Raw genomic sequence first — 27,992 nt, 5'->3', positions numbered from 1 at the left:
AGCTCCATTTACAACACTGGGCAGGGCTACAGAGCAGGGTTTCTGAACTCGGCCACCGTTTCCGTCCCCAGCACCTACCTGTCCAGGACTCTGACCCCTCCTCTGGCCACAGCCCGGGTGGCCCGGGTGCCAGCTCTTGGCTCTCCGGTCCGCAGACCCGTGGCGAAGAAACAACTCCAGGCGAAGCGCCCACAGCACTCAAGAGCAAGCCGCGCCCAGCCAGAGCGCCGAGCCCGACTCAGGCCCCCGACATGCTGCCCGCGCCACTGCCAGACGGCGTCTCGCTTGAGTCAGGACCCCGGTTGCCTCCGAAGCCGCCAGAGGCTGGGTTCCTGGCGGCGTTCTGGCTTGATCGTTGGGAAACGGAAGGCACCGGACCGCACGCGCACCCCGCCTCGTCGTCTCCGGTCAGGCTGTAACTTCTGTAACCCCGCGGCGGGGCGGAGGCCTAAGGCCTGCGCGGCTCCGGCAGCGAAGCGAGCGGCCCCGGGAGGGCCTGAGGCGTGCGCGGCGCGGACTATCGCTCGGGCGCCCCGCTCTAGGCCTCGGCGTCGGCCGTGGCGATGCTGTGGCAGCGGTTGGCTGTGGTTGAGTGGGCGGCGCTGGCCTGGGAGCTCCTCGGTGCCTCGGTGCTGCTCATCGCCGTGCGCTGGCTGGTCCGGCGGCTAGAGAAGCGGCCGCGGGACCGGAACCGTTGCGGGACCCCCTCCTCGCCTGCCACGGCCAGCGCGTCTGCAGCCGTGGCGCCTCAGCCAGGTAAGGGAGGGAAGCCTCACTCTGCTCTGCCTGTGGACACAGCAGGGTCCTGTCACGGCCCGGGTCCACCGGCGGGGACCTGACTGACGGAGAGGCGGAACTCGTTCCCTTGCGGGAGCATTCCTGACACTGTGGGGGAGAGACCCGGCTGCCCGGGCGCGGCTTTTCAAGGGCTGCGGAAAGGGTGGACGGTAGACTGGAGCCGGACTTAGTCGGAGTCCAAGAAGGGGAAGCTGGTTCCCGCAGTGGTTTGAATGTGAAACTTAACTAAGTGGTAGGATGAGACAATGGAGTTAGGTGTAGCTCCATGATTTCGGGACAGGGGAAACGGAGGGATGTCGTTCTCGGTTTTTTGCTTTTGACTGGACTGTCGGGTCTGGGAGAGTAGAGATGGGAGGGTGGTTGCTGGTCACTTTAAGATCGAGGTGAGCGTTAAGCAGCAGCCTGGTGTCTGGAGTGAAAGCATGTCACACCTGCTCCTGGCTCTGCCGCTACTGCTGTGGGACTTCTCAGTATTGGGCGGGTCATTCCATTCACCCACTGTTTTCCGCCCCGCCATTAGCAGGATGCGAATAATAGTAGTTCTTACTGTGGTTTTTTTGAGAGTAATACGTTCAGTGCTGGAAATTGAGCCCTACTACCTGCTGGCATCATCCATGTAAGAGCTGCTGAGGTGATTGATGCATGTCCCAGTTTTGGGGAAAGGTCTGGTAAATAAAACCCAAGAGTCTTCAAGGAGTTCATTGATGCGCTGTGGGGTTGGCAATTTTGTAGGGTTTGTTATGCCCAGATCACGGGGACCCCCAAAAGACCACCACGGAGACCGAACCCCGCATGTAAAAGCAAAGAGCCTTTATTTCAAGCTCTGGAGCTTGGATCCTCTGTCTGCCCGACACAGCTGTGAGAGCAGAGAGCCCTGAGCTCAGGTGGGGCAGGTTTTATCATAGCAGAGGTTGGGGTGAGGGGATTTCCAGGGTCCAGGACCCAGATTGGCTGACAATTGTCTGGGGGGATCTGTAAAACAAAAAATGGGTGTGTGCTAGACTCTAGGATATCTGGCCACCTTCTTATCTGATGGTTGGAATGTTTGGGATGTCGGGTACTTCCTCACTCCTGGGTGGATCCGTGGGTGGTATCAGCTTAAGGCTTTTCCTGGATCTGGGTGTTGCCTGCCAGTGTAAGCCTGTCACGGAGGCTGTGTCTAGGCCCCTAAACCTGTCATGGCTGCTGTGTGGTCAGGCTATTTTGGGGCCCCTCCACAGGTTCTGTGGTCCTTTTTGCTTGTTTTGGGAACTCCTGATGTAAGCCCACACCCCTGTGCTTAGTTAGCTCTTTTCTTCCCAGCACTCCACCTCCCTGAACTGTAATCCAGTGCTTACCAGGGTGTGTTTATCAGAAGTCATGTTTCACTCACACTTTCTTGCTCTTTGAGTCTAGTTCCTAGTGGAAGATAAACAGTAATTCCCCTAGGTATTCTAGAAGAAAGCTGAAGTTTCAAACCGTTGACTGCACCTTAGGACCCTAGGGCCAAAGAAAATCTTAGGGGTGACTGAGGCTTCACTTGCCTCTTTGAACTTATATACAACCTCACTTTTTAATTATTTAGCAGTACTGGGAAGAAAAACAAGAGGTCTGGCACATATTGGCAAGTGTTCTACCGTTGAAGTACATCTCAACCCTTCCTTGGCAGTCATTGATTTCTCCATTTTTGCTAAAGAAACAGAACAGGAAGGTCAAGATAATGCTGTTGTTGTACACAGCTGTGGAGAGATGAAATGTATGAGTCATGACAACAGGTCTAACACCTTGTCCTTTGGGTTTTACATTCTCTCATCCCCTCAAGACACCTGAGCCAGGTGTGGTGGCACACACCTTTAATCCCAGCACTCGGGAGGCAGAGCCAGGTGGATCTTTGTGAGTTCGAGGCCAGCCTGGGCTACAGAAGCTACACAGAGAAACCCTGCCTCTAAAAACAAAAAACAAAACAAAAATTCTGTATATTATTAGCTTAGATTCTCTAGATTTTCTGTGCTACATAATCACACCACAAGTATGACAAGGAAATGAACAGTGATAGAACACTGTTGTCTAATCTGCAGACCTACTTCAATTTCTCATGTCTCTATCAATCTATCCATCTTTCTAAGGCTGCAAAGGTTGTGCTAATACTTCCAGTTCCAGTGCAGTTGGTGAGTTATGGCCATCATCTGTCTTGTTAGTAGGGACTCTTTGGAGAGCAGCTGTGGTTTCTTATATGTCAGAGGTGGCTGCCCTTGAGTATGTAACAGTTTTTTGTCTGCTTGTTTGTTAATTTTAATTGACTTTCCAGTGTGCTGTTACTCATTCTAAAGGTTAATGAGCCTTTGTTCCTCAACAGCTCAATGGCTGTAGCAGACGTTTATGGATATTTTATCAGTGTCAGACCCAGTGGGACAAAATTTGTATTTATTATTTTTTCTACTTTTCATTATAACCCAAGTGGATCTAGGTGAGGAAACTGAGGCTTAGAGTATCAATAATTATCCTAGGATTGAAGTTAGTAATGTATGAAGTTCTGTTTATGTTTAAGTTGCAGAGACAAAACCTTTGAACAACTAAAGGTAAAAGGGTAGCTTTAAGATAAGAACACATATTGTATCTAAGGTAGGATCCTGTGAGGCAACTGATCACCTACTTAAGCATGTGCTTTGCTGAGCTACTGTCCCATGGTTCAAGTTGATTTTTGCTTTCTTGAACTTAGGTGAAGTGACAATGGATGCCATGTTGGCGCGATTGAAACTCCTGAATCCAGATGACCTTAGAAAAGAAGTTATAAAAGCTGGATTGAAATGTGGACCCATTACATCAACCACAAGATTTGTTTTTGAGAAGAAATTAGCTCAGGCTTTACTAGAGCAAGGTGGATTTCTGACTTCCTCTCTTCCCAATCACAGTGAGGTAACTGCCACAGCATTTATCCAGAGCACCCCAAGGACTCCTGCGTCTATGGAAGGGAAACGAACTCAGCAGGCCAGTTCTTCTGAAGACAAAGATTTTGGTTACAGTGTGGGCTTGAACCCTCCAGAAGATGAAGCTGTGACATCCAAGTCCTACCCAATACCCCTCAGGAATGACAGCCACAAGGCTGGAGTGACAGCTGCTAAGGAGCCACTTCTGTACTATGGAGTGTGTCCAGTATATGAGGACGGCCTTGTGAGAAATGGTAATGTGCTGTGTGGTGTCTCTTCATACAGACTGGGAAACTATAATCTTATCGCCCAAGATTAATTTCAGTATTTATACTTGTTACCCTCTGATTTTTTTTTTTTTAATTTGGTAAATCTAAGCAATACTTTTTTCTTTCTCTCTTTCTTTCTTTCTTTGTTTTTTGTTTTTGTTTTTGTTACTAGGAAAATATTCTGTCAGATAGATTTGACTTGGAAATGATTGGCTCGCTTCCATTTGTTAGTAATTTTGCTGATTAATCGTCTTCCTTCTCCCCACCCCACCCCACCCCAGTTTCTCTGTGTAGCCCTGGCTATCCTGGAAAATTATGCTTATGCATATCTTTTGTTTGTTTGTTTGTTTCTTTGTTTGTTTGTTTTTCAAGATAGAGTTCCTCTGTGTAGCCTTGGCTCTCCTGGCACTTGCTCTGTAAATCAGGCTGTTCTTGGAACTCAGAGACCTGCTGCCTCTGCTTCCCAAGTGCTGGGACTAAAGGCAAGTACGACAACCACTGCCCAGCGTTCCCTTCCCCTCTTAAATTCATTACAACCTGAACAGTTTTAGGTTAATAAATATAAATATAGCAATGAATAATTTTCAATCTCAAGGAGTCATATTTTGGGGCTAGAAGTCTGTTTTAGTTGGTAGAGCATTTGCCTGTTATTATTCATGGAGCCCTGTGTTCAGTCCCTAGCACCATAAAACCTGATGTGGTAGAATGTAACTATTACCCCAGCACTTGAGTGGATGCTAGCCTGGGCTACATGAAACTCTGTCCCCAAAAAAAGAATGAAAGAAAATTACAATTTTATTTTATTTTAGTCAGGATTATATTGTGTACTTGGACTAGCCTAGATCTTGCTGTGTAGCCTAGGGTGGGCTTCAACTCTTAACAGCTCTGACTTTTCCTTATGACTGTTAGGATAATAGGTATAAGCTATTATATCCAGTACAAGAATAATAATTTAGTTTTGAATTATTTTTATTTAGATCTTTATTTAATCCGTTTTAAATACATTTTTAGTAAGTTATTGTATCTTGGGATATGAAGTTAACATGCAGGTGTATATGGTATCATTGCTTATATATATGTACACACATACATCGTCAATGTATTCATTTGATTCTCCTGCATAGCCCAGGACCTCTTTAAGATAAAAATAGGGCTGGACCGTGGTAGCACATGCCTTTAATCTCAGCACTGGGGGAGGGGTGGATGCCGAGGCAAGTGGATCTCTGTAGCATGGATCTTAAAGAGTACTTATTAATAAATCAAACCTGGACCAGTTATTGGGGTGAACACTGGGTGATCAGAAAAGCAGAATAAGCCACAGCTTCCTCACCTCAACAGTTCTTCAGCTGATCCTGTTTCCTCAGACTGGAAGCTTCTGTGTCCTCATCCCAATGGCTCTCAGCTGAACTGCTGCTCAAAAGCCTGAATGCTTAACCAGCCAATAGCTTCTAATTTCTGGTCTTTGTGCCGTATATACCTTTCTGCTTTCTGCCATCACTTCCTGGGATTAAAGGTGTGTGTCACCATGCCTGGCTGTTTCCAGTGTGGCTTTAAACTCAGAGATCCAGATGGATCTCTGCCTTGCAAGTGATAGGATTAAAGGTGTGTGTGCCACCATTTTCTGGCCTCTATATCTAGTAGCTGTTCTGTTCTCTGACCCCAGATAAGGTTATTAGGGTGCACAATATTTGGGGAACACAATATCACCACAGATCTCTGTGAGCTCAAGGCCAGCATAGTCTACAGAGTGAGTTCCAGGACAGGCTCCAGAGCTTCACAGAGAAACTCTGTCTCGAAAAACCAAAAAAAAAAAAAAAAAAAAAAAAAAAAGGATAAAATATGAGGAGTGGGTGGAAAGATGGCTCAGTGATTAAAAGCACTTATCCCAGTTCACATGTTAGATGGTTCATAATCTACCTATAACACCAGGTCCAGGAGATCTGATCCTCTTTTGGCCTCCAAGGATACTCATACATTATGTGCATACAGTCACAAAAATAAACACTCATACATACACACTTTTTTAATCCTAAAAGGTATTTCTTATAAAAGATTGAAAATCTGAACTGTGAACATAAAGGTGAAACCAAGAGATTTGTTAACAAATTTAAATTGACTGTTGAACTCTGGGCACAATTATTAATACAGCATTCGAACCATTCATCTCTTAATTTCATGCCCTTGTTACTTTCATACCCAGAAAGGATCCATGTTTATGAAGATAAAAAGGAAGCACTGCAAGCTGTCAAATTGATCAAAGGGTCCCGGTTTAAAGCTTTTACAACAAGAGAAGATGCTGAGAGATTTGCTAGAGGAGTATGTGATTATTTCCCTTCTCCTAACAAAAATGTGTCCTCACTGTCTCCTGTGAAGGCAGTGCCAGTCTTTGGCAGTGATGGGTTGAAAGGTAAGCCATGCTGGCTTGTCATTACTGTTATTTACCACTATTATTCTCTTTCTTTGATATTTCTTCATCTATGAGATAAATCTGGTGTAGGAGGAGGTGGAGAGCTGAGGGGCCCTACAGTAGACCAACAAAAGAGAAAAGGACTAGGGAGCTGCCCTGGGAAGGTTTGAGGACATAAAGGTGAATGGAGTCTGGTGCTAGTAGGCCCTGAAGCTGATGAGCCGAGTCTTAGCATGTGGACCACTGAAGCAGCAAAGGGAATACCTTCTGTCATCTTGTGGCTCTAGCTGTTGCTTGAGTGTGGATATTTTGATGCTGACAACAATCTGTGTTTCCACCTGAAGGTCCACCTACTTGTAGGATCTGCAAGAATCAGTCTCTCTGTGGGAGCTAGAAATCTACATGCACTATATGACTCAGAGCCAGAAGCCCGTTTGGAGAGGCTTGACCATGATTCACATCCTTTTTCCCTACAGTTGTTTGAGGTGGACTGCTGTCTACTGCCCTCTACTCTTCCTTTACTTAGGTGTCTCTCCTTCCAGCTTGGGAAAGTGCCCATGCAGGAAATTTTTTCAAGAAGCTCTCGGGTTTTGATTAAACCTTTAGAAGCTATGAGTAGAACTCCTTTTTTTTTCTGAGAGAGAATTGTAGTGGCTGTTAATCTCTTGTCCACTTAACAGAATTGACATTTTTAGGTTTTTGAGAAAAGGTCTTAATCATGTCAAGCCAGGCTGACCTTGAACTTGTAGTCCTTCTGTCTCAACCCCCTGAGTATGTACCAGGATTCTAGGTTTGAACCACCACACTCAGTTTCTTGACTTATCTTCAAAGTACACTAAATGGCTAGGCATGGTAGAACATGCTCTTACTGCCAGCACTTGGGAAGCACATGTAGGTGGATGTGCTCTGAGTTTGGAGCCAGCCTGAGCTACACATTTTGACCCTGTTTCAAAAAAAAAAAAAAAAAAGCACACAAAATGATGTCTTAATTTCAGTCTTCAGCCATCTAATTGAGCTCAGCACTGCATTAGTACTGTAGTGTGCTTTGTACCATTGTCATTCCTTACCCATCACTCCCAAGAGCTCCTAAGCCTTTCACCACAGCAGACTAAGTGAGAAGAAGATATTCATGAGATGGTGCTCTTCAATTCTGTCTCTTAATAGCAGATGGTTTGTGCCTGGCTGAATCAGAAACAGTAAACAAAGAACGAGCAAACAGTTATAAAAATCCCCGTACACAGGACCTCACTGCCAAGCTTCGGAAAGCTGTTGAGAAAGGGGAAGAACACACCTTTTCTGATCTTATCTGGAATAATCCCCGATATCTAATTGGTTCTGGGGACAACCCAACGATTGTACAAGTAAGTATGCCTTCAGCATCACTCCTAGTCACTGTTCCTGACCAGTGACCCTGTGTTTTAATAATCATGAAGTTCGGTGTTTTAACAAACACAAAACTCATCCTTTCTTTTAGGAGGGATGTAGGTACAATGTCATGCATGTTGCTGCCAAAGAGAATCAGGCTTCTATGTGCCAGATGATGTTAGAGACTCTGGAGAACCCTGAGTTTATGCGTCTGATGTACCCAGATGATAACATGGACATGCTGCTGAAGCGCATCCTCTACATTGTTGACCTTTATCTGAATACTCCTGACAAAGTGGTGAGTGTTCCTCATTAGTCTGTCTGCTGGAGGTTTAGGTTCCTGATATGTAGAAGTATTTCTTATTTCTCTATGCTACATCAGTGTGCAAGGCTTGTGGAATATTAGGAAGACACAAATGCTTATTGACTTAGAGAGAAAGATGGTTATGGAGGTGTTCCACAACAAAACTTTTCTTCAGGAGATGCAACACATATGTTGGGAACTCTAGATAGGGAACTCATGACAGACCAAAGTACAGATACCACCAAAGTCCAACTTGGTGAACCAACGAGTTTTATTAGGGTTACTTATAGGTATAGAGGTAAGAGGTTACTTACAGGAGCAGAAATGACTCAAAGACAGTTGCATCACCAAGGACCACCCTAACATAACTGACAGCTCACAAAGCTGGGAATCTGGAACACACTGCACAGCCTGCAGGCAGCTCAACAGGTTAGAGAGTATCCTTTCTGGGTACCTCTGTTAATCTAAACTTCTTCCAGGCAGCTCTGTTGGTTTCTGCTTCTTCAGGCAGCTGGTCTATCACTGTTAAGAGACACCATGACTGTGGCAACTCTTATATATAGGGAGCTTTTCCTATTCAAACTACATTTCACTCCCTGGCCCCCATAGACTTGTAGCCATATCATAATGCAAAAATTCATTTAGTCCAATTTCAAAAATCCCCATAGCCTATAACATTCTCAACACTGTTCAAAAGTCCAAAGTTCAAAGTTTTTGGAGACTCAGGGCTATGGCTTAACTGTAGTCTCTGTAAAATAAAAAACAAAAGCAGATCACATACTTCCAACATACAAGGGCACAAAATATACATTACCATTCCAAAGAGGAGGAAAGGGAGCATAGAGAGGAATATGGGACTGAAACAAGACCAGAAACGAGCAGGGCAAACTCCAAATTCTGCATCTCCGTGTCTGATGTCAAAGTGCTCCTCAGATGTCCAGTTCCATTAAATTTTGTTGGTTGTAACAAACTTCTCTTTCTTGGGCTAGTCATACCTGGGCTGCAGCTTTCCTTGACAGGAAACATCTTAAGATTCCCAAGGAAATCCAGGCTTCACCTTCACAGCTTCACACAATAGCCTTTTGGGTCTCCATGCAGGGAGACATGCCTGACATCTGCCTGAACTTAGCAGCTTAGCCATAGAGGGAGATTCCACAACTCCTTTCTTACATCCCTGACTCTAAAGCCAGAACACATGGTCAAAGCTGCCAGGTTCTTCTGCTTGCTAGGGCTGAGACATGGCCCCCTAGTTAAAATACATTTCCACCAGCTTTCTGTTTTTGGTGGTTTCCTTCTCTGCCTAAGGTTGGCTCTCCTGGAACTCACTCTGTATAACAGGCTGGCCTCAAACCCAGAGATCCATCTGCCTCTGCCTCCAGAATGCAGGGATTAAAGCTTTTCTTTAATTCTTTTTCACAAGTTGGAAACTTAGTTGGGTGGGGTCTTTCTGTGAGGTTACCACTCCCTTTAGTTCATTTAGGATCAGGCTTTTCTTTAAACCTTTTATCTCCTTGCATGCTGGACTTAGCTCTGTTACACTTCTTGGTGCTCCATTTCTCCTCAAACGGTATATTTTGTAGTTTTCCTCAATCAATTTAATTCTTTTTCATTATAGATCTGCATAAGAGTCACCATTAATAAGACAATGGAGTCAGCTAGGCTGCCCTGAAATCTTCTCTGCCAATGTCATTAATCCAAAACTCTTCAGGCAGATTATTTGGACAAGGGCAAAAAGCAGCCACATTTTTGCCAAAATATCACAAGAATGGTTTCTGGGCCATCCATATATGATGTTCTTCCTCTCAGCACCTCTGTCTTCCATGCTCCTAACTAGGACAGCCCCTTTAAGCTTAAAAGACACCCCAAAAAAGCATGCTCAGGGGTGATGATGGCACACGGCTTTAACCCCAGCACTTGGAAGGTGGAGGAAGAAGAATCTCTTGCATTTGAGGCCAGCCTGGTCTACAGGGTGGGTGCCTTGAAAGCCAAGGCTACTGTGTCTTGAGGGGCGGGGGAAGCATGGTCAGGCCTATCACAGCAGTACCCCAGTCCATGGTACCAACTTCTGTCCTAGTATTCTATTGCTCTGAAGAGACACCATGACCATAGCAACGCACATAAAGGAAAGCACTTAATTGGTGCTTGCTTACAGTTCAGAGGTTTAGTCCATTGTCTTCATGGCAGGTAACATGGCAGCTTGCGGGTAGACGTGGTGCTAGAAAAATAGCTTGAGAGTTCTACATCTCCATCCACAAGCAGTGGGCCTGGCTAGGGCTACTGAAACCCCCAAATCCCACCCCTAGTGACATCAAGGCCATACTTACTCCAGCATGGGCAAACCTAATAGTGAATGCCTCTCCCTGGTGACCAAGCAGTCAAGTCTATGCACTTTTGAGGGGCCATTCCTACTCAAACCACCACATGGTCTGTCTCCAAGTTTTCTTTGTGCTCAGTTTCCTTCCGTCTGAGGGCTGTTCTCTGCTTTTATTGTTTACTCTGGCAGGAAGGAGCCTAATGAATCTGGTCAGTTTCAGGGACTTCCTAAAGCTATTTTGAGTTTAAGGCTAGTTTGTGCTATATGAGACTGTATATTAAAACAAACAACACATGGCTCCGAAGTTGAGAGCATTGGCTGTTCTTCCAGAGGACCTGGGTTCAAGTCCAGCATCTATATGGCATCTGTAACTGGTTCCATGGGATCTGACGACTCCCATGGACACCAGGAATACATGTCACAGGTTGTGCACAGACATAATTGCAGGCAAAATACCCACACACATAAAATAATTAAAGTAACAACAAAAATACAAGAAATTTGTGGTTATGAAAGTGACACTCAATAAAGAGATCCCATAGGAAAAGAGTGAAAGAGCCTCTGGCTGCTGTCAGCCAGACTTACAGTCAGAATGTAGGTGGGTGGAGTTCTCTAGGAGGTGGCCTGGGTTCTTTCAAGAAAGGTGTCAGCGAGGCTGTGACTAGAAAGAATGCCAAAGAGGTTTGTTAAGAGTGCTTACCTAGCATGCATAGGGCTTTGTTTGATCCCTGACACCACTAAGAAAAAAAATACTAGACTAGGGAGATGGTTCAACCAGGAAAGGAGCTTGTGCCTGCAGACCTACAACCTTAGTTTAACCCCTGGGACCTGTATGATAAAAGGAAAGAATCCTACAGGTTATCTGCTGAGCTCCATAAGCACCTGTGCACACAGTATATGCATTAAATAAGTAAATAAAATTTTAAATAAAAGATGTTTTTGAAAAAATTTCAAAGGCGTGGCTTTTAGTTGTTGTGTGAGTCTTCAGTAATTTGTTTATATGAAGGAGAATGCAATGATAGGTTAGAACCAAGAACTAATCTCTCAGAAATCTAGGAGTTTAGGAAACCAGGGGAAGGAATAAAAGAAAGCACTAGAGAGGTAGAGGCAGGAGAATTGTAAGTTCGAGACCAGCCTGGTCTACAAAATGAGAAGAAAGGAGTAAAATTTTACAACAGAAAAATACAGTTTGATATGTATGTTTTTAAGTGATTTCTGGTAGCCAGCCTAAGACTCACGTGCATGCATGCATATACACGATGCTGGAAACAGACCCTAGGGTCTCAGATACGCTAGGCAAGCTCTCTACCACTGAGCCCACAGCTTTAGTTTCTTTCACAAGGTGGAAATTTATGGGAGTTTTTGTTACTATTCTTATTTTGTTTTTATTTGAAAGTTACTGTTTTAACATATTACTGTTATAATTATCCAGAGACTCAGAAAGTTGAGTCCAGTAGCAGCAAAATACAACCTCTGTCTCAAACAATAAATAGGAAAAGAAATTAAAGATAACTTTTTTGTTAGTTTGTTTTTGCTTTTCAAGACTGGGTTTCTCTATGTAGTTTTGGTGCCTGTCCTGGATTTCACTGTAGCCCAGGCTGGCCTCGAACTCACAGAGATCCGCCTGGCTCTGCCTCCTGAGTGCTGGGATTAAAGGTGTGCACCACCATGGCCCAGTGAAATTAAAGATAACTTAAGATAGAAGAAGTAAATTGGGAAACTAAAGAGATAGCTAAGAAAAAATTATAGAAATAGATTTAAAAACAACTATAGGAATAAATAAAGTCAAATTTCTTCCACCATATTCTCAAACACATCTGATACCAGAATTGTGTAGGATACTCCAGCTGGATGGTCTCTAGCTCAGTTCTGGTGGTACTGAGATCCCACAGAATCAGGGCTTAGTCACAAAAGATTAGCCTCACCTTAGATATCAGGCATAAGCCCCATTTGTCTGTTTTATGTTTCGACTTCTGAAATGTTGGAGTTATAGGCAAGTTCCACCATGCCCAACTGATTTACTCACTTTAGATCATTGGTTCCATGACTGTATAAAGGGTCCCAAATTATTAAAGTTAAGGTTGACTGCATACCTTTTATTTTATGTGCCCTCCTTGGGACCTGTCACTTAACATCAAATAAATAGTGACATGTTACTGTGCCAGGCGCAGGGCCTGGCATACAATGAGTGTATGCTAGCGTGCCTCGTCCTTTTGCCAACTATAAAAACAGTGGTTTTGGGTTTTTGTTTTTTTGGGTTTTTTTTTTTTTTTTTTTTTTTGGACAGAATTTTATGTAATCCAGGCTGGCCGCAAACTTACTATATAGCAAAGAATGACTTTCAGTTCCAGATTCTTCTGCCTTCACTTGTCAAGTGTTGTCACATAGGCCTGAGGCTTTTTAATTTTTTTGTTAAAAAAAATTTTTATTGCCAGATGTGGTTACTCATACCTTTAATTCCAACACTCAGGTGGCAGAGGCAGTCAGGATCTGAGTTTGAGGGCCAGTGTGGTCTACATAGGGAATTCTAGGCTAGCTAGGACTACATGGTGAGACCCTGGCTCAAAGCACATTTTTTATTACATATTTATTTATTTAGTGGCAGAGAGGGGGGCTGGTGAGAAGGGGCCCTGGCATGTGGATGTCACAGGACACAGTTCCCTTTCTCCACCTGGGGATTGAACTCAGGTTGTCAGGCTTGGTATCCAGCTTTGTGGTTTTATTTTAAATCAGTGAGTGGTTCTCAACCTGTGGTCTTGACCCCAGAGTCACCTAAAACTATCAGAAAATGCAAATATTTACATTATGATGCGTAACAGTAGCAAAAGTACAGTTATGAAGTAGCAACGAAAGTAATTTTATGGTTGGGGGCCACCACAACATGAGGAACTATATTATAGGGTAATATAGGAAGGTTAAGAAGCTCTTTTTAAAATAAATACCTACTTTCACTATAGAGCAACCATGTTAATAGTTTGAGTAAACAATTGTGCTTCTTTTCTACCTTTTCTAGGGCTTTGATACACCATTGCATTTTGCCTGTAAATTTGGGAATGTGGATGTAGTCAATGTGCTTTCTTCACACCCTTTGATTGTGAAAAATCCAAAGAATAAATATGGTAAAACACCTGAAGACGTAAGTAACTTTTAAATTGCAATTACTGTGTTTTGCTAAAAATTAAAATATATGAACTTGCATTCTGTGATTGTAGCTAGTGAAATCACAAGTAACTGAGTTGTGTTTATGTTGTGGGTATATTTAGAATGCTGGCTGCTGAGCATGATGTACTCTGTGAAAGCAGCGTATCTGTAGAGCCAAGAAGGAATGAGCTAACCTAGTCTTGCTGATTTTACCGAAACTGGCCATCAGTGTTCTGAGCAACTTAGTCTTATCATGTTCCTTCTAAACACATTAGCCAACCAAATTGAAAAGGATGCAGGGGTGGTGGTCATGACGATGGCAGTCGGTGGTGGTGGTCGTAGTAATCACACTGGTATGAATGATGGTTATAGTGGTAGTAGTGATGATGATGATACTGCTGCTCAGCTGATGTGTTCAATTCATTATATAACAGTAGGGAGCTAGCCCAGATACCTACTGCTGCATTCATGCCTAGTGAAGCAAGCCTTTTTGTGTTCCTGAGCGGGAGAATGAAATGTGCTATGTTGCATCTTATGCTTGTGATATAAAGACAGACCTAGCTCTAATAAGAACCAAAATGCTAATTTAAGGATCAAGCATTAAATGCTGCTGGCTGACCTAGATCTACTACTCTCAGAAATAAAATCTAAAGGACCCTTCTGGTGAGAGTGTCTTCCTTAGGCTCAGGCCCCTTAGCTGTTACTACATTTTGTGACACTCACGTACCCCAGTTGGTAGAAAACTTCCCTGACATGCATAAGGCCTGGTATTAAGGAGTGGAAGGGAGAAGGAAAGTAATAATAATAATAATAAAAATTACTACAGAAAAATAGTTTTTTAATCTGTATTTTTATAAAATGATTTTCTGATAACCAGCCTAAAACTCATGACTATTGTGTGTGTGTGTTTATATGCAATGTTGGAAACAGCACCTAGGGTCTCAATATGCAAGGCAAGCCCTCTACAACTGAGCCCACAATTTTAGTTCTTTCTCAAGGTGGAAATTTATGGGTTTCTTGTTATTTTTTTAATTTGAAAGTAATTGCTTTTATGTATTGTTATTGTTGTAATTACCCAGGGGCTCAGAAAGTTGATTCCAGTAGCCACAAATTCTATATGATGTAGTAGCTCTATTTGAGTTCAGATACCCAACAGTAAAAATAGAGAGAGAGAGGGTGTACTTTTTTTTTTTTTTTTTTTTTTTTTTTTTTGGTTTTTCGAGACAGGGTTTCTCTGTAGCTTTGGAGGCTGACCTGGAACTGGCTTTGTAGACCAGGCTGGCCTTGAACTCACAGAGATCCACCTGCCTCTGCCTCCCGAGTGCTGGGATTACAGGCATGCGCCGCCACCACCTGGTGATATTTATACTTTTAAGGTTTTTTTTTTTTTTTTTCTTGCAGAAACAAAAGTTGTATGAAGAAAAAGATAAAGTTTACCATGTTCCTAGAGTGTTTTCTTGCCCTGTTCCAATGGGCTTTTACAGTGATTTTATAGAATAGGCTGTGCTATTGAACACAGGTTTTCTTTTTGTTTCTCTTTTTCTGTTGTTTGCTTCTTTATTTTTATGTGTGCGGGTGTTTTGCCTGCATTTAAGTCTATGCCTGTGGAGGCCACGAGAGGTTGTCAGATCCCCTGAAATTGGAATTACAGTTTTAAACTGCCATGTTGATGCTGGAAATTAAACCCAAGTCCTGTGAAAGAGCATCCACAGTGCTCTTAACAACTGAGCCATTTCTCTAGTCCCCCAGCACAGGTTTTCTGAGTATGAGATTGGTGAAATTTTTAGTGTTAAGATAATCCTAGGGCTGGAGAGGTAGTTCAGTGGTTAAGAACTCTTGCAGAAGATTGGAGTTCTTTATTCCCAGAACCCAGGTTGGATGACTCACAGCTACCTGCAACTCCAGCTCCAGCAGAACCAACACCCTCTTCTGACCTCTGGGGCATCTATACTTACATCACACACACACACACACACACACACAACATATACCTATACACATAATAAATAATAAAAAATTTAAAGATACTATCCTATTTTACTGGATTTAAACTTTAAAAAGATTTTATTTGACGAGAAATGTAATATAGTAATATTTAGAATGTTCAATTTGTCTGTTTTGTTTAAATAGGTAATTTGTGAAAGAAGCAAAAACAAATCTGTAGAACTGAAAGAAAGGATTAGAGAATACTTAATGGGTGAGTTGTGGACTCAATACCTGGCATGGAAAGCCCTTTGTAAGAGTGAACTTGGGGCAGTACAGCAGAGGTTTGTCTGCTTTCCCAAGTTCTAAAAAAGTAGCTATTAACTCCCCTCAGAGCCTGTTGAAATTATCGATTGTTTTTTTTCCCTGAATACTGTACCTCCTTGCCTCATTTCATACTGCCCGTTCTTGTTCTAATTTTAGGCTCTCTTTTTACTTAATTACTGTTCAGGGACATCCTTGAGACAGGTTTCTCTGATCACTTTTGTTAGAGAGGGAGGAAACACAGAGCCCCTTGTGGTTGGTTATTTGGCTTTTGTTTTTAGTTTGTTTCTAAGAAGGTGTATTTTGGGTCTGCCTCCCTCTTCTGCCCTTCTGAGGCTAGCTAACTTAGCTCAGCCTTTTAAAACTGGGGACCCCGTCTGGGCCATTATCCCCCTGGAATTGTGGAGTTATGATACTCATTTATATTCATTCTCTCTCTCCATCACTCTGCTCTCCTCGTTCTCTTTCTCCTACTCTGTCCTCTCTCCCTTAACCTCCCTTCTACCCCCTCCATCCCTCTCTCCTTTCCTTATTCCTTCAATTGTGGGGTATCTACCAGAGAAAACTACTCATACATGGGTTTAAGCCAATAGAAAGTGTTTATTAAGCCGGGAGGCAGTGGCACACGCCTTTAATCCCAGCACTCCGGGAGGCAGAGCCAGGCAGATCTCTGTGAGTTGGAGGCCAGCCTGGTCTACAGAGCAAGATCCAGGAAAGGTGCAAAGCTACACAGAGAAACCCTGTCTCATAAAAACTAAAAAAAAAAAGCATAGAAGCCACAATGAGGAGCTCCTGACCAGAAGAAAGGAAGGGAGAGAAGTGTAACAGGCCCCCGACTGATGGAAGTACCATTCAGGCCATAAAACTCAGCACATAGCACCACCTGCCAAAGACCAATTCATCCAAATTTATAGTTCTAGGAAGGTTTCTAAATATACTAACCTTGCCTTTTGGTGTCTGTAGTTCTGTATCTGGCCAACTGTACTTGCTAACTGAAGAATGTCAACCAAGGATATGTTTCTTTGTGCTCAAAAGCTCACCCTAAGAAAGGCCTGAGGTCACATGGGGATCGGGACAATCAGTGAAGCTGCTGTCTTGCTGATAAACACTTTTCTTTTTGTAGTTTTTGAGACAGGGTTTCTCTGTGTAGCTTTGTGCCTTTCCTGGAACTCACTCTGTAGACCAGGCTGGTCTCAAATTCACAGACACCTGGCTCTGCATTCCAAGTGCTGGGATTAAAGGCATGCTCCACCGCCGCCGAGCATGTGATCATATAGCTTAATTGCTGCTAAGATCAGGTCCCCTAGCTTTTTGGGGGGTAAGCATGGTATTTCTGCATCCTTGTTCCTTTTTGTTACTCAGCCTTGTGATGTCTTGCACACCTTCCTTGTTTGCTGCTGAGGGTGATTCAAGCCCAGGCAAGAGCTTCAGGAGTTGTCTCGTGGTGGCGTTCACACTCTAGGCTTAATGCTTCAAGGAGACTGACTACATTACTGCATGCTGCCCCATCATTCAGAAGAGACCCACACTTGGATAAATAGAGGGAAGGAATACACAAGATCCTAAGGAGATCAATAGGGTAAAAAAACTAGACACAAGCCCATCAAGGGCATGAATCCAGTTTTGTTGATGAAGTGTTGTGTTTTTCTCCAAAGCGCTGGGGACTGAACTCAGGGCCTCAGGCATGCTGGACACCTCTACTTTGGTCTACCCACAGCCCTCTACAGACAAGCAAGAGTATATTCCTGGGACGTTTTAGTATACAAAGCCCTAGGCGTTATACACACACACACACACACACACCAAAACATTTAAGAATTTGAATATTCAAAAGAAAAATAAACCATATTTTATGAGGAGGTAGGTTATACATTAATTTTTTTCTTTATTTAAAAGTTTTCTTTTTCCATTTTAATACCAACCACAGTTCTCCCTTCCTCCCCTTCTTCCCATTCACTCCCTTTCTTTTTTCTTTTTTCTTTTTTTTTTCTTTTTGGGTGGTTTTGTTTTGTTGGTTTTTTGGTTTGTCGTCGTCCCGTGTCCGTCCCCCCCGTCCCCCCCCCACCCCCCGAGACAGGGTTTCTTTGTAGCTTTGGAGCCTGTCCTGGACTAGCTCTGTAGACCAGGCTGGCCTCAAACTCACAGAAATCCGCCTGCCTCTTCTCCCGAGTGCTGGGATTACAGGCGTGCACCACCACCACCTGGCATTCACTCCCTTTCTAAAAGACAACCATTATTTCAAAATCCATGAAATGGGAAACAGCTAGAAATCTGTCATTTATAAAAATCTTATCTCATAGGTATGTGGTATTAGTCACAATTTCAGATATTGAAATGTTAATAAATACATTTCTCTGGTTGATTTTGTTTGTTTTGAGACAGCATCACACTATGTAGTCCTGGCTGTCCTGGAACTCACTATGTAGACCAGGCTGGCTTCAAACTCACAGAGATCAGCCTGCCTCTGCCTCCAGAGTGCTGGGATTAAAGGCCTGTTTTTAAAAAATTATTTTCATTTTATGTTCATGAGTGTTTTGTGTGCATGTGTGTGCATGCCTTATCAGTTGCCTGGTGCCCACAGAGAGTAAGAAGATGGTGTTAAACTCAGTGCAACTGGAACTAGACAGTTGGAAGTCTTCATGTAGATACTGGGAACCAAACCCTTGTACTCTGCCAAAGCAGCAAATTCTCTTAACTGCTGATTTCTATCTCTATCACCCACTTTGGCTTTTTGATATAGAATTTCCTGTAGCCCACCACGCTGGTCTCAGACTCACTAAACTCAAGATGACCTTGGTTTCTGATCTTCTTCCCTTGGCCTCACAAGAATTGGGATTATAGGCATAAACCACCATACCCAGTGTTAGGTAATGCTCGGGATTAAACCTGGGGCTTCAGGCATGCTAGGCAAGTAAGAAATGTTAGACATATTTTAATGCTGTGGTTTTTACTATGCTCTGTTAACATTCCTTTAAGTAGAAAAATAAAGATATAAAAGCTATTATAAAGCACTTGAAATAAAAAATTCCCAGGTAATGGTGAGCAGCATGACAGGCTGATATTCCAGCACACCTCTTACCTCTTCTACACATGAGAAACGGAATCAGGGCAGAAAGAAATGTGACCTCTGTGTGTACTAAGTTCCTTCTTTGTCCTAATCAGACTCCTGGCTCCAGACTTCTAGCTTCCTTGGGCGTCTGCTGCTTGCCCCTTCTCTCCTTACTTTTGTTGTTAAGTGTTTTTTTGTTTTATTTATATTCAGTGTGTTTCAGGACAAAAATTCAATGGTATATTTTATAGATGGATATACAAAAAAGAGGGTTTTTTGTTGTTGTTGTTGTTGTTTTTTTTTTTTTTTTTTTTTTTTTTTTTTTTTTGTGGTAAGAGAGATGAAGACCATAGGATAACAGTAGGAGAAAGAAAAGATAGTTTGACTCCAAAAGTTTTACCACAAAGTAGGGTTGTCTAAAAGTAGTGATAGATTGGATAATTTTTAAAGAATTACATAATGCCTTCTAGATTTGAAGTCTTGGCAAAATAACATTGGTAAATAATTGAACAAAACAGGAAATTGAACATTAATTAGAGGCAATGTGGGATGGGTCTAAGTCTTACTGACCTATTTGTTTGCTCATAGTTCTTTTTACAAACATGTACTCTTGGCGGCTCATGTAGAAGTGAGAGCTTGAATACCTACCATTAAGTATGCATCTTCACTAGTAATCTCAAAGCCTTGCAAGATGTGTCATCATCTCCATTATGAAAACAAGGATCAGGGGAAAAATAAAAAAACAAAAACCTGTTTTAGTAGAGAATGGAGATGAGGCTAAGTAGTTGCTGGCACAAATTGGTCTTGGCGCCCAAACCTATAGTATTACCTGGTCTCTTCTGTCTTTGTTTGCCTTGTTGTTCCCCCAGACCCACACTCAGATCACACAAGTAGAAGCTTGTGGCTAACATTTATCTCCTCTTCAGGTCACTACTATGTGCCACTTCTGAGAGCAGAAGACACTTCTTCTCCTGTCATTGGGGAGCTGTGGTCCTCAGACCAGAGAGCTGAAGCCTCTAATGCTGACCACTGTAGAAGTAGCCCCAGAGATCCTGTGATGACACTGAGAGCTTTCGTGGGGCCTCTAAGTCCATCCAAGGTGAGTGGTCAGGGAAGAAAGCTTTGGGACTGTCCTGGCTATCTCTACATTTTAGGATTTGGTGCTCCAGCCGTGTCGTTTTGTTTTAGTTTTGGAGATCAACTCATGAAAGGCTAAGGCCATCTTTATCTGAGACTACCTCTGATGAAGTGATAAGGAGTGTTTTTTTGTTGTTGATGTAGCCAGGGAAGGTGTATTGGAAGCCCAGGTCTCCCAACATAGTGGTGTTTTCCTGGGCAAGCCCCTTTTGTCCCTTACCAGTCTGTTGTGAGTTGGGGAGCTCCACATTTACAAATTCAAATTCCAGACTGAGCTTCCTACACTTGGAACTTCTACTCCTTCCTTCATGTTCCTGAGTTCCTGTGATATACCTGTATTTCTTTGAGGCCACAGCCAGTTGAGCTCTGTTCACACATAAGATGGTCAGGAAGTTTATAATGATGATGTTTCTGGATCACAGATTATACATGCTTTTATGCCAGATTTAAAATTGATGGCTTTCTCCAGTGAAATACCTCACTAACAATGTGTAAACTATTATTTAAAACTCTAAATAAACTGGTCATGGTGGCACAGGCTATAATCCCAGCTTCTTGGGAGGCTGAGACAGGAGTACCACAATTTGAAAACCAGCCTGGGTTATACATATAGTCAGACCTTGTCACAAAACAACTTTCTAAATAGTTCACAAGAATGGAGCCGTTCCAAATGATGTCAGACTGTTGGGATCAGAGCTGTGTTCTGTGCCTTGTTAGCATGGTAGGTGATGTCAGACAGTTGGGTTAAAGCATTATTCTATGCCTTCTTAGTGTAATAGGTGATGTGTCAGTCTCATAAATGAGCTACAGTAAACATACAACTCCAAGAAGGATTATTCATGACAGATTGATGTCAGCTTCTCTTCTATATGTAGAGGAAATGGGACATGTACCAGTGAGGTGGAGGTAGACAATACCTCAACGTGGGCCAGTACAGAAAGGCACCTCTCCTTTGTATCACTTTTCCTGGATAGTTGTAAACAAACATCTACCTAGGAAAAGTCACACAACCAACTCTCCTTCCCCTGATCCTGTTAGGTCATGCTCCCTCTTGGCTATATAGTAGAAATAGCTGTAGAATCTGTAAAGTGGTAGAAAGCCATTGAGTCTGTAGTGGTGGTTCTGAGTCTCAGGTGAGCTACATGAAACAGCCTGTCTTCCACTTTTTTTTTTTTTTTTCTAGGCTGAAGATTTTCGAAAGCAATGGAAAACTCCACCTCGAAAGAAAGCAGGCTTCTTCCACAACATCAGAAAGTCTGACCCAGAACGAGGCATTGAGAGAGTGGGAAGGTATTTGCTGGACCATGACTGATCAGCTGAGCAAAGTGTGCTGTGTGGTTGTGGATAGATGATAGAAAAATATTAACTGTGAATACTGAAATGTAACAGTTCCCAGATGGATTTACTGGGAGCTGTTAGAACCTTTTTTCAAAGTATGTACCAGTTTGACCCTGCCACAGACCTTGCCAAAACAAGGACATGTATTAGGCTTTGCATGTCACTTTTTGCTGTGAAGTTGGTATGAGTATACAGTAGGCTTCCATGAGTGAAAGTCACTTGATATATCATAGAGTCGCTCCTCAAAGGACATAGCAGGGTCTTAGCAATAGGGGAGCGCTAGAAAATGTCCCAAGTTTAGGGTAAAATAAAATACTCAAAAATTAGTTTTGGTACTTCAAAGATTAAGTGCTATTTTCTGTATACTCAGTTTTTTTTTGGGGGGGGGGGTATTTTTTTGGTTTTTTTTTTTTTTTCCTGTTTTCTCAACTGGTTAATTGTGTTTTATTTCTTACAGGGAGCTAGCTCATGAGCTGGGGTACCCCTGGGTTGAATACTGGGAGTTTCTGGGATGTTTTGTTGATCTGTCTTCCCAGGAAGGCTTGCAAAGACTAGAAGAATACCTTACCCAACAGGAAATAAACAAAAAGTCTCAACAAGAAATAGGAGAAAATGAAGACTGCCTTCAGGACAGAGCCTTGGTTTTTGGTAAGCAAGTGCAGGTCTGAGGTGTCTGTGGGCTTTCCTTTTCTTTTTTAGTGTGCTTTTACTGTAAAGCACATCTTTTCCTCCAAGTCATGTCAGAAAATGTGCATATAGTTGTGTTAAAAAAAAAACAAAAAGGCATCACAGAAAGCTACGTGTGTCTGAGCACCAGCTATATGAACTGTGTTGTATGCTTATAAAGTACATAAAAATACAGAATCACAGCAAGCAAAGTGTGTATACAGGTATAAATGAAAAATGTGGCATCCTGGCAAGCAGTTTGATGCTTTTGGCTTTGTTTCCTGACCTAGATATACTTTATAGTTGAATACAATGTGTAATGTCAGGAAAAGGACAAGATAGGTTCCACAATCCTGGGCACTGTATTTTGTCAGTCACTAGGGTGCCTTGAGCAAGTTAATGGAATGCTTGGAAAAGGTTAAACTGAGTACAAAAAAAAACCATAAAATAGGTCATAACTCACCAGCACCATTAAAAAAGGGAAAATTGGTGTGTTGTATATAACTCAGTGGTAGAACATGTGCTTACCATGAGTAAAGCCATGAGTTCAATACTCAGTGCAAGGAGATATTAAAGTTTTTAATATTGTAAGGAAAAAGGCAAAAATACCCCAAAATGAAGTGGGAAAAGAAAAATGCTCTTTAAAAGAAGTAAAAACAAGCTGGGCAGTGGTGGTGCACACCTTTAATACCAGCACTAAGGAGGCAGAGCCAGGTGGATCTGAATTTGAGGCCAACCTAGTCTACGGAGTGAGTTCCAGGACAGCCAGGGCAGAGAAACCCTGTCTCGGGGGAAAAAAAAAAAAAAAGAGGAGGAGAGGGAGGGAAGGGGGTGGGGAGAAGTACCTTAAAACACCCTAAGCCATGATTATAAGATCCTAGTGTAGAAAGGTTCCCACCTTACCAAAGTAAAGGTGCTGTACAGACTGGGCTGGGAGTTTATTCAACATAACTGGAAACCTCAGTGTAGCTTACTTCACCCTACAGTTGAGGATTGGCTGAGGAAGTAGTTCTATCCTTAGCTAGAAAAATCATGCTTTTAAAAAGTATGTTTTAGGGCTAGAGAGATGGTTCAGAGGTTAAGAGCACTGACTGCTCTTCCAGAGGTCCTGAGTTCAATTCCCAGCAACCACATGGTGGCTTACAGCCATCTATAATGACATCTGGTGCCCTCTTCTCTGGTGAATACATGCTGTATACATAAATAAATAAATCTTTTTTGTTTGTTTGTTTTTTGTTTTGTTTTTCGAGACAGGGTTTCTCTGTGTAGCTTTGCACTTTTCCTGGAATTCACTTGGTAGCCCAGGCTGCCCTGGAACTCACAGAGATCTGCCTGGCTCTCCCTCCCGAGTGCTGGTATTAAAGGCGTGCGCCACTGCCGCCGCCCAGCATAAATAAATAAATCTTTAAAAAAAAAAAGAAAGAAAGGAAAAAAAAAATATGTTTTAAAGAATGGTGAATGATGTGAACAATTATAATGAGTGGTGTACAACAATGTGTACAGTTAATGGGGAAGAAAACTATATAATTCAATATATTCACATAATATTAATTTTCAAAATATTAAGATGACTATAGCAACATTAGTTGCACCTCACTTGAAAGTTTTCCAGACGTTTTACAACTAGCATATATCTTTTTTTTTTCTTTCTTTTTTTTTCCCCCCCCAGAGCTGAGGACCGAACCCAGAGCCTTGCGCTTGCTAGGCAAGTGCTCTATCACTGAGCTAAATCCCCAACCCCCATTTTTTTTTTTATTTTAATTTCCATGTGAGTGTTGGGAATTGAACTAGGGTCCTTTGGAAGAGCAGTCAGGCTCTTAACCACCAAGCCATCTCTCCAGCCTTTAATTTGACAGTGCCCTAGAAGGGAGCTAGAAGAAGAGTCTTCACAAACGTCCTCCAGCTGAGTTCTTCCCTCCACTCCCTGGTGCTGCTGCTGTTCCCATAGAGAGCGCCACGCTCCCTGGAGAAGAGCTGGCTTAGAGTTGTTGTTGGTACAGTACCACTTTACTTTTACCTCAGAAAAACTTTCACTGAATCAGAAATAAAACTTAAGTATTAAAATGAATCAAACGAAACATATTATACACTAACAGAGTGTATTAGTGTCTATAATGTTAGTGTCTGAGAGGGAGAAAGGATTAGAAGTTCAAGGCAAACCTCAGCTACACAGTAAGTTTGAGGCCAGGCTGGCAGGCTGTGTGAAATTCTGTCTCAAATAAATAAATTTTACTGGGTGTGGCAGTTAATGCCTATACTGGAATTTTGAAGGCAAGAGGCAGGAAGAGTATAGTGAGTTGGAGGCCAGCTTAAGCGACACAAGAAGAGGCAATCTAAGAATAAAGTAGGGAGACCCTGTCTTAAAAAGAAAAGTCAAGTAGAAGCTTTGTAATAACTAGAGCTATGGGCCCCCAAAATAGAAGTTAAAAAATGTATTTTAAAGCTTTCTAAATTAAAATTGAACCATGGGCCTATGAAGCATTTACTTTGTAAATTAAATGTCCTGGAACAGTGTGGGGAAAGAGGAAGAACATGATCTATACCATGTAGAAAGAAACAAGATGGCTTAGTAGATAGAGGTGCTTGCTACAGAAGCCTGGTGACCCGGGTTCAATCCTTAGAATTCACATATAGGTAGAAGGAGATAACTCCATAAAATGGTTTGACTTCTAGTCTCATGCCACTTTGTTCACACACATACACCCACAGCACATGGATTATGTACATATGTACTCACAATGAGTTTAAGAAACAACCTTGAATCTGGAGAATAGTGCTGGAGTGAAGGCTATGCACATGGGCTATAGAAGAAGCTATACAAGCCTGGGAGTCAGTGCCAGGGTGTGGCTTCATAAGCTCTGAACCTACTGTTCATGAGACTATAAGCACTTAGTTAATGTCAAGAGTCCCACCCATGTACCATAGGAACAGCAACTACAGTGTTAGTCTCAAGTTGTTGATATATTTCTTTTGCAGAATAGAGACATGAAGCAGTTTTTCATGGGTTTGACCTACACAATATTTCTAGAGCCTTATCAAGTCACCTTGTGGTAAACTGGCCACAGGGCCCTTGTCTTAAAACCTCACCAGGTTTTGAATTAGTCGTTTCTCGCTTGAGTTGAAGGGTTTACATTGAGTGAAGACTCCTTCCAGTTCTATCTCTGATATGCTGCTTTATTGCCCTCACAGGCAGTGAGAAGAAGTACAGCAATTCCATCTCTGTAGGAGCATTTCTAAATGGGGATGATGACATTAGCGTGGAAGAAATTAAAAATCAGCAAAATACAGCTCAAAGTCAGAGTCAGCCCACAACCAATAAATTCCAAAACTCTGAATGTAGTTCCCTTCCCTTGGGACAGAAGGTGGACACTGGAGAAGCCTCAGTTGGATCTTGCTCCCATAACAACAGAAATGGGTTTTGTCATCCTCTGAACCACAAGACCACAGGTGGAAGCGGGGGACCAGAGGCCACCTGTGGGGAAGAGGCCCTTCCACTACCTGTTTCTGCTTTGACTCTAGAGTTTGATAAACTGAATTTGCAGACCCTAGGAGATAGTCTTATTGAGACACCAAATAAAAATAAGGTACTGGATTCAAGTAAGGATGTAGTAGGAAGTGACTCACTGGTACCTCCTCCTGCAATATCGAGACTTGAAAATAACCAAGTCAGGACCAACAGTGAAGTATCAGAGGCAATGGCTGAAATGTCTTTGGATCCCAACAGCCCCCAGCTTGGAGTTCAGGCTAGTCTGGAACCTGTGTTCTCATCTGCCACGGGAGATCCCACCAGGAGGCTCTTCCTTTCTGGGTAAGTTAAAGCTTGTAGCACTGTAATGAATGTGTAGTTTCTGAATATTCTTCCGAGGTCTTCTATATGGACTCTGCTGATCCAGTGCCAGTGAGGGTATACCAACAGAATGATTTGATTTGTCCTGTGTTTAATTTAAGACTCAAAATCATGTTAATAATGAGGGCACATGATACTGCAATGGAAGACCCAACTTGTCTTGACCCTTCCATATAGCACTTACCTTGACCAGCCCTGGCCCTGCATACCAGCATTCCTCCCTCCAGTTTAGGCTTTCTGGAACACAGGTGGTTTGGTGATTAATATACTCAGCCCAGATTAGTTCTTTTTCTTTTTTCCACTTATTTTGTGTATGTGTGCACATGATTGCTAGTGCCTGTGTAGGCCAGAAGAGGGTGTTAGATTCCCTGGAGCTGAAAGTTACAGGCAGTTGTAAGCCTTGCAGTACAGGTGCTACAAGCCAGATTCCAGTCCTCTGTAAGACCAGCAAGCACCCCTAGCTGATGAGCCATCTCTCTAGCCCCTCCAGATTGGTTCTTGAGTTAAATATACAATGAATGATACCTTAAAAATCTCCAGGCTTTTTCATTCAGTGTTTCTACTTTTTCTTACATCTTATATGTTCTGCATTCTAGAGAAGAGCCATCAAAACTAGATCGGGATGTTTTAGCAGCTCTTGAGTGTGCCTCTATTGACCCTGGCCTGTACCCAGCTGTCCACAGATGGAAAAGCAACGTCCTGTGTTACTCGCCCTCAGACAGACAAAGGTACTATCAGAACATCAACACGTAGAGACTGACAGGGTTATCATGCATGGGTGGCTTTCTCATAGTGTCAAAGCTAAGCTGTGCAGCTTCCCAAAGCAAGCCTGGCCTATATGTTCATTTAGATGTGGTCAGAAAGGCGGGTGTTCATTGAGTGGAAAAGGAGGCCAGGCTTGCTCCTGGCAAACTGCACCAGGAGTGGCAGCGCCCAAGATTTGTAGCTGGAGTCACATGGGTGTTGTCTGGAAAATGCTCATGTTTGAGATGCAGAAGTACCTCTCCTCTCTGTAAGATGGGTGTCCTGCCTATGTTCTGTTCTTAAATCTCTACTCTGTAGATGTGCTTTTCTGTGTTAACAAATCTCTTTTTGGTTTCTGTAGTTGGCCAAGTCCTGCACTGAAGGGGAAATTCACAACTGAGCTGATGGATCTTGGTTGCTCTCACAGCTGTAGTTCAGGGCGAAGCAGTCCAGCTGGTAGCAGCCCCAGCAAGCCTGGCCACATCACCTCCTCCCCTGGCCTTCACAGTCCCGGTCGGTACAGTCCAGCACATGGGAGCCACTTCCAAAGAATGGCCCACATGGCCCGGCTTGCAGCTCTGTAGAGCAGCCAGGATGCTCATTCCTAGGTCTCATTTACTTCTTTGTTTTTAAAAGAAGGGTGATATGTTTATTGGTAAAAATTCTATGAAAAAAGTGTATTCTGAATAACTTCTTAATCCTCACTTTGAGGGTACCAGAATTTTAGAATATACAATGTTATGAGTAAAATTTAAATTTCTGCTATTTTGGAAGAAGTTAATGAAAGCAAACTCAAATCCAAGTTGTTTGAAAAGTGTGGCTGTAGTAATGATTCAGACTTCAGGAGAAAATTTCTGGTTTTAGAATAGAGCAAAGATACAGTCAGTTGATAGGCAAGTGAGGTGTTGCTCTAATTGAGGCTGGCTACCTGTGGTATTAGCAGCAGCTCTAAAATACCTGTATGTATAGCCACTGTTTCTGAAACAGATACATTGTGTGTTGTCTCATTCTTTCGGTGGGAGCAGTCTTATATGCAGTGGCAAAAATCTTAATCCTAGTCGGTCCAACAGTGAGACTGCAGGAAGCAAATGGGCCTGACAATCTCAGGCTTCAGTAGCAATGCTCAAAACACTGCTAGATTTAAAAAAATTACACTTTCTTGTGGGGGCAAAAAGTTTATTAAAGCCATTGGGAGTCACACCAGTCACATCACAGACAACTCACCAGCAATAACTAAAACGTTATTTCTCAGAACTTCATGTGCTTTTAGTTGTCAGTGTAATGATAATTAAGTAATATAGAAGTTTCCTAGTCTTAAAATTTTTCCTGAGACTTCATTGAGCATGATTACGTGACAAATATATCTCATAGAATCCACTTAAAGAGCATTACACTACAATTTAAAGCTTGAAATTTGAGGTCATTTCAGTTGCTTACAATATTTGCGTTCCCCCATCCCT

At 42.6% G+C, this 27,992-nt stretch overlaps 1 protein-coding gene across 2 annotated transcripts; it reads left to right on the top strand.

The window, feature by feature from the left end:
• The first annotated feature begins 300 nt into the window (after window positions 1-300).
• On the top strand, window positions 301-27,520 carry Ankle2 (ankyrin repeat and LEM domain containing 2). Of its 2 annotated transcripts, none has more exons than XM_036171773.1 (13): window positions 301-756; window positions 3,497-3,958; window positions 6,174-6,380; window positions 7,548-7,741; window positions 7,855-8,043; window positions 13,377-13,499; window positions 15,635-15,701; window positions 19,727-19,899; window positions 21,121-21,227; window positions 21,733-21,923; window positions 25,131-25,749; window positions 26,385-26,516; window positions 26,894-27,520. In XM_036171773.1, the coding sequence occupies exons 1-13, from the start codon at window positions 564-566 to the stop codon at window positions 27,114-27,116; spliced, it is 2,880 nt and encodes a 959-aa protein (XP_036027666.1). In that variant the 5' UTR covers window positions 301-563; the 3' UTR covers window positions 27,117-27,520. The 2 variants fall into 2 exon arrangements, with proteins under 2 accessions (XP_036027666.1, XP_036027665.1); XM_036171772.1 differs by having other exon boundaries at window positions 7,545-7,741.
• Window positions 27,521-27,992: the final 472 nt, after the last annotated feature.

The sequence above is a fragment of the Onychomys torridus genome, chromosome 22 (assembly GCF_903995425.1).
Source record: "Onychomys torridus chromosome 22, mOncTor1.1, whole genome shotgun sequence".
Classification (NCBI taxonomy): Eukaryota; Metazoa; Chordata; class Mammalia; order Rodentia; family Cricetidae; genus Onychomys; species Onychomys torridus.
The sequence above is the reverse complement of the archived record's forward strand: the minus strand, read 5'-3'. Positions and strand labels throughout refer to the sequence as shown.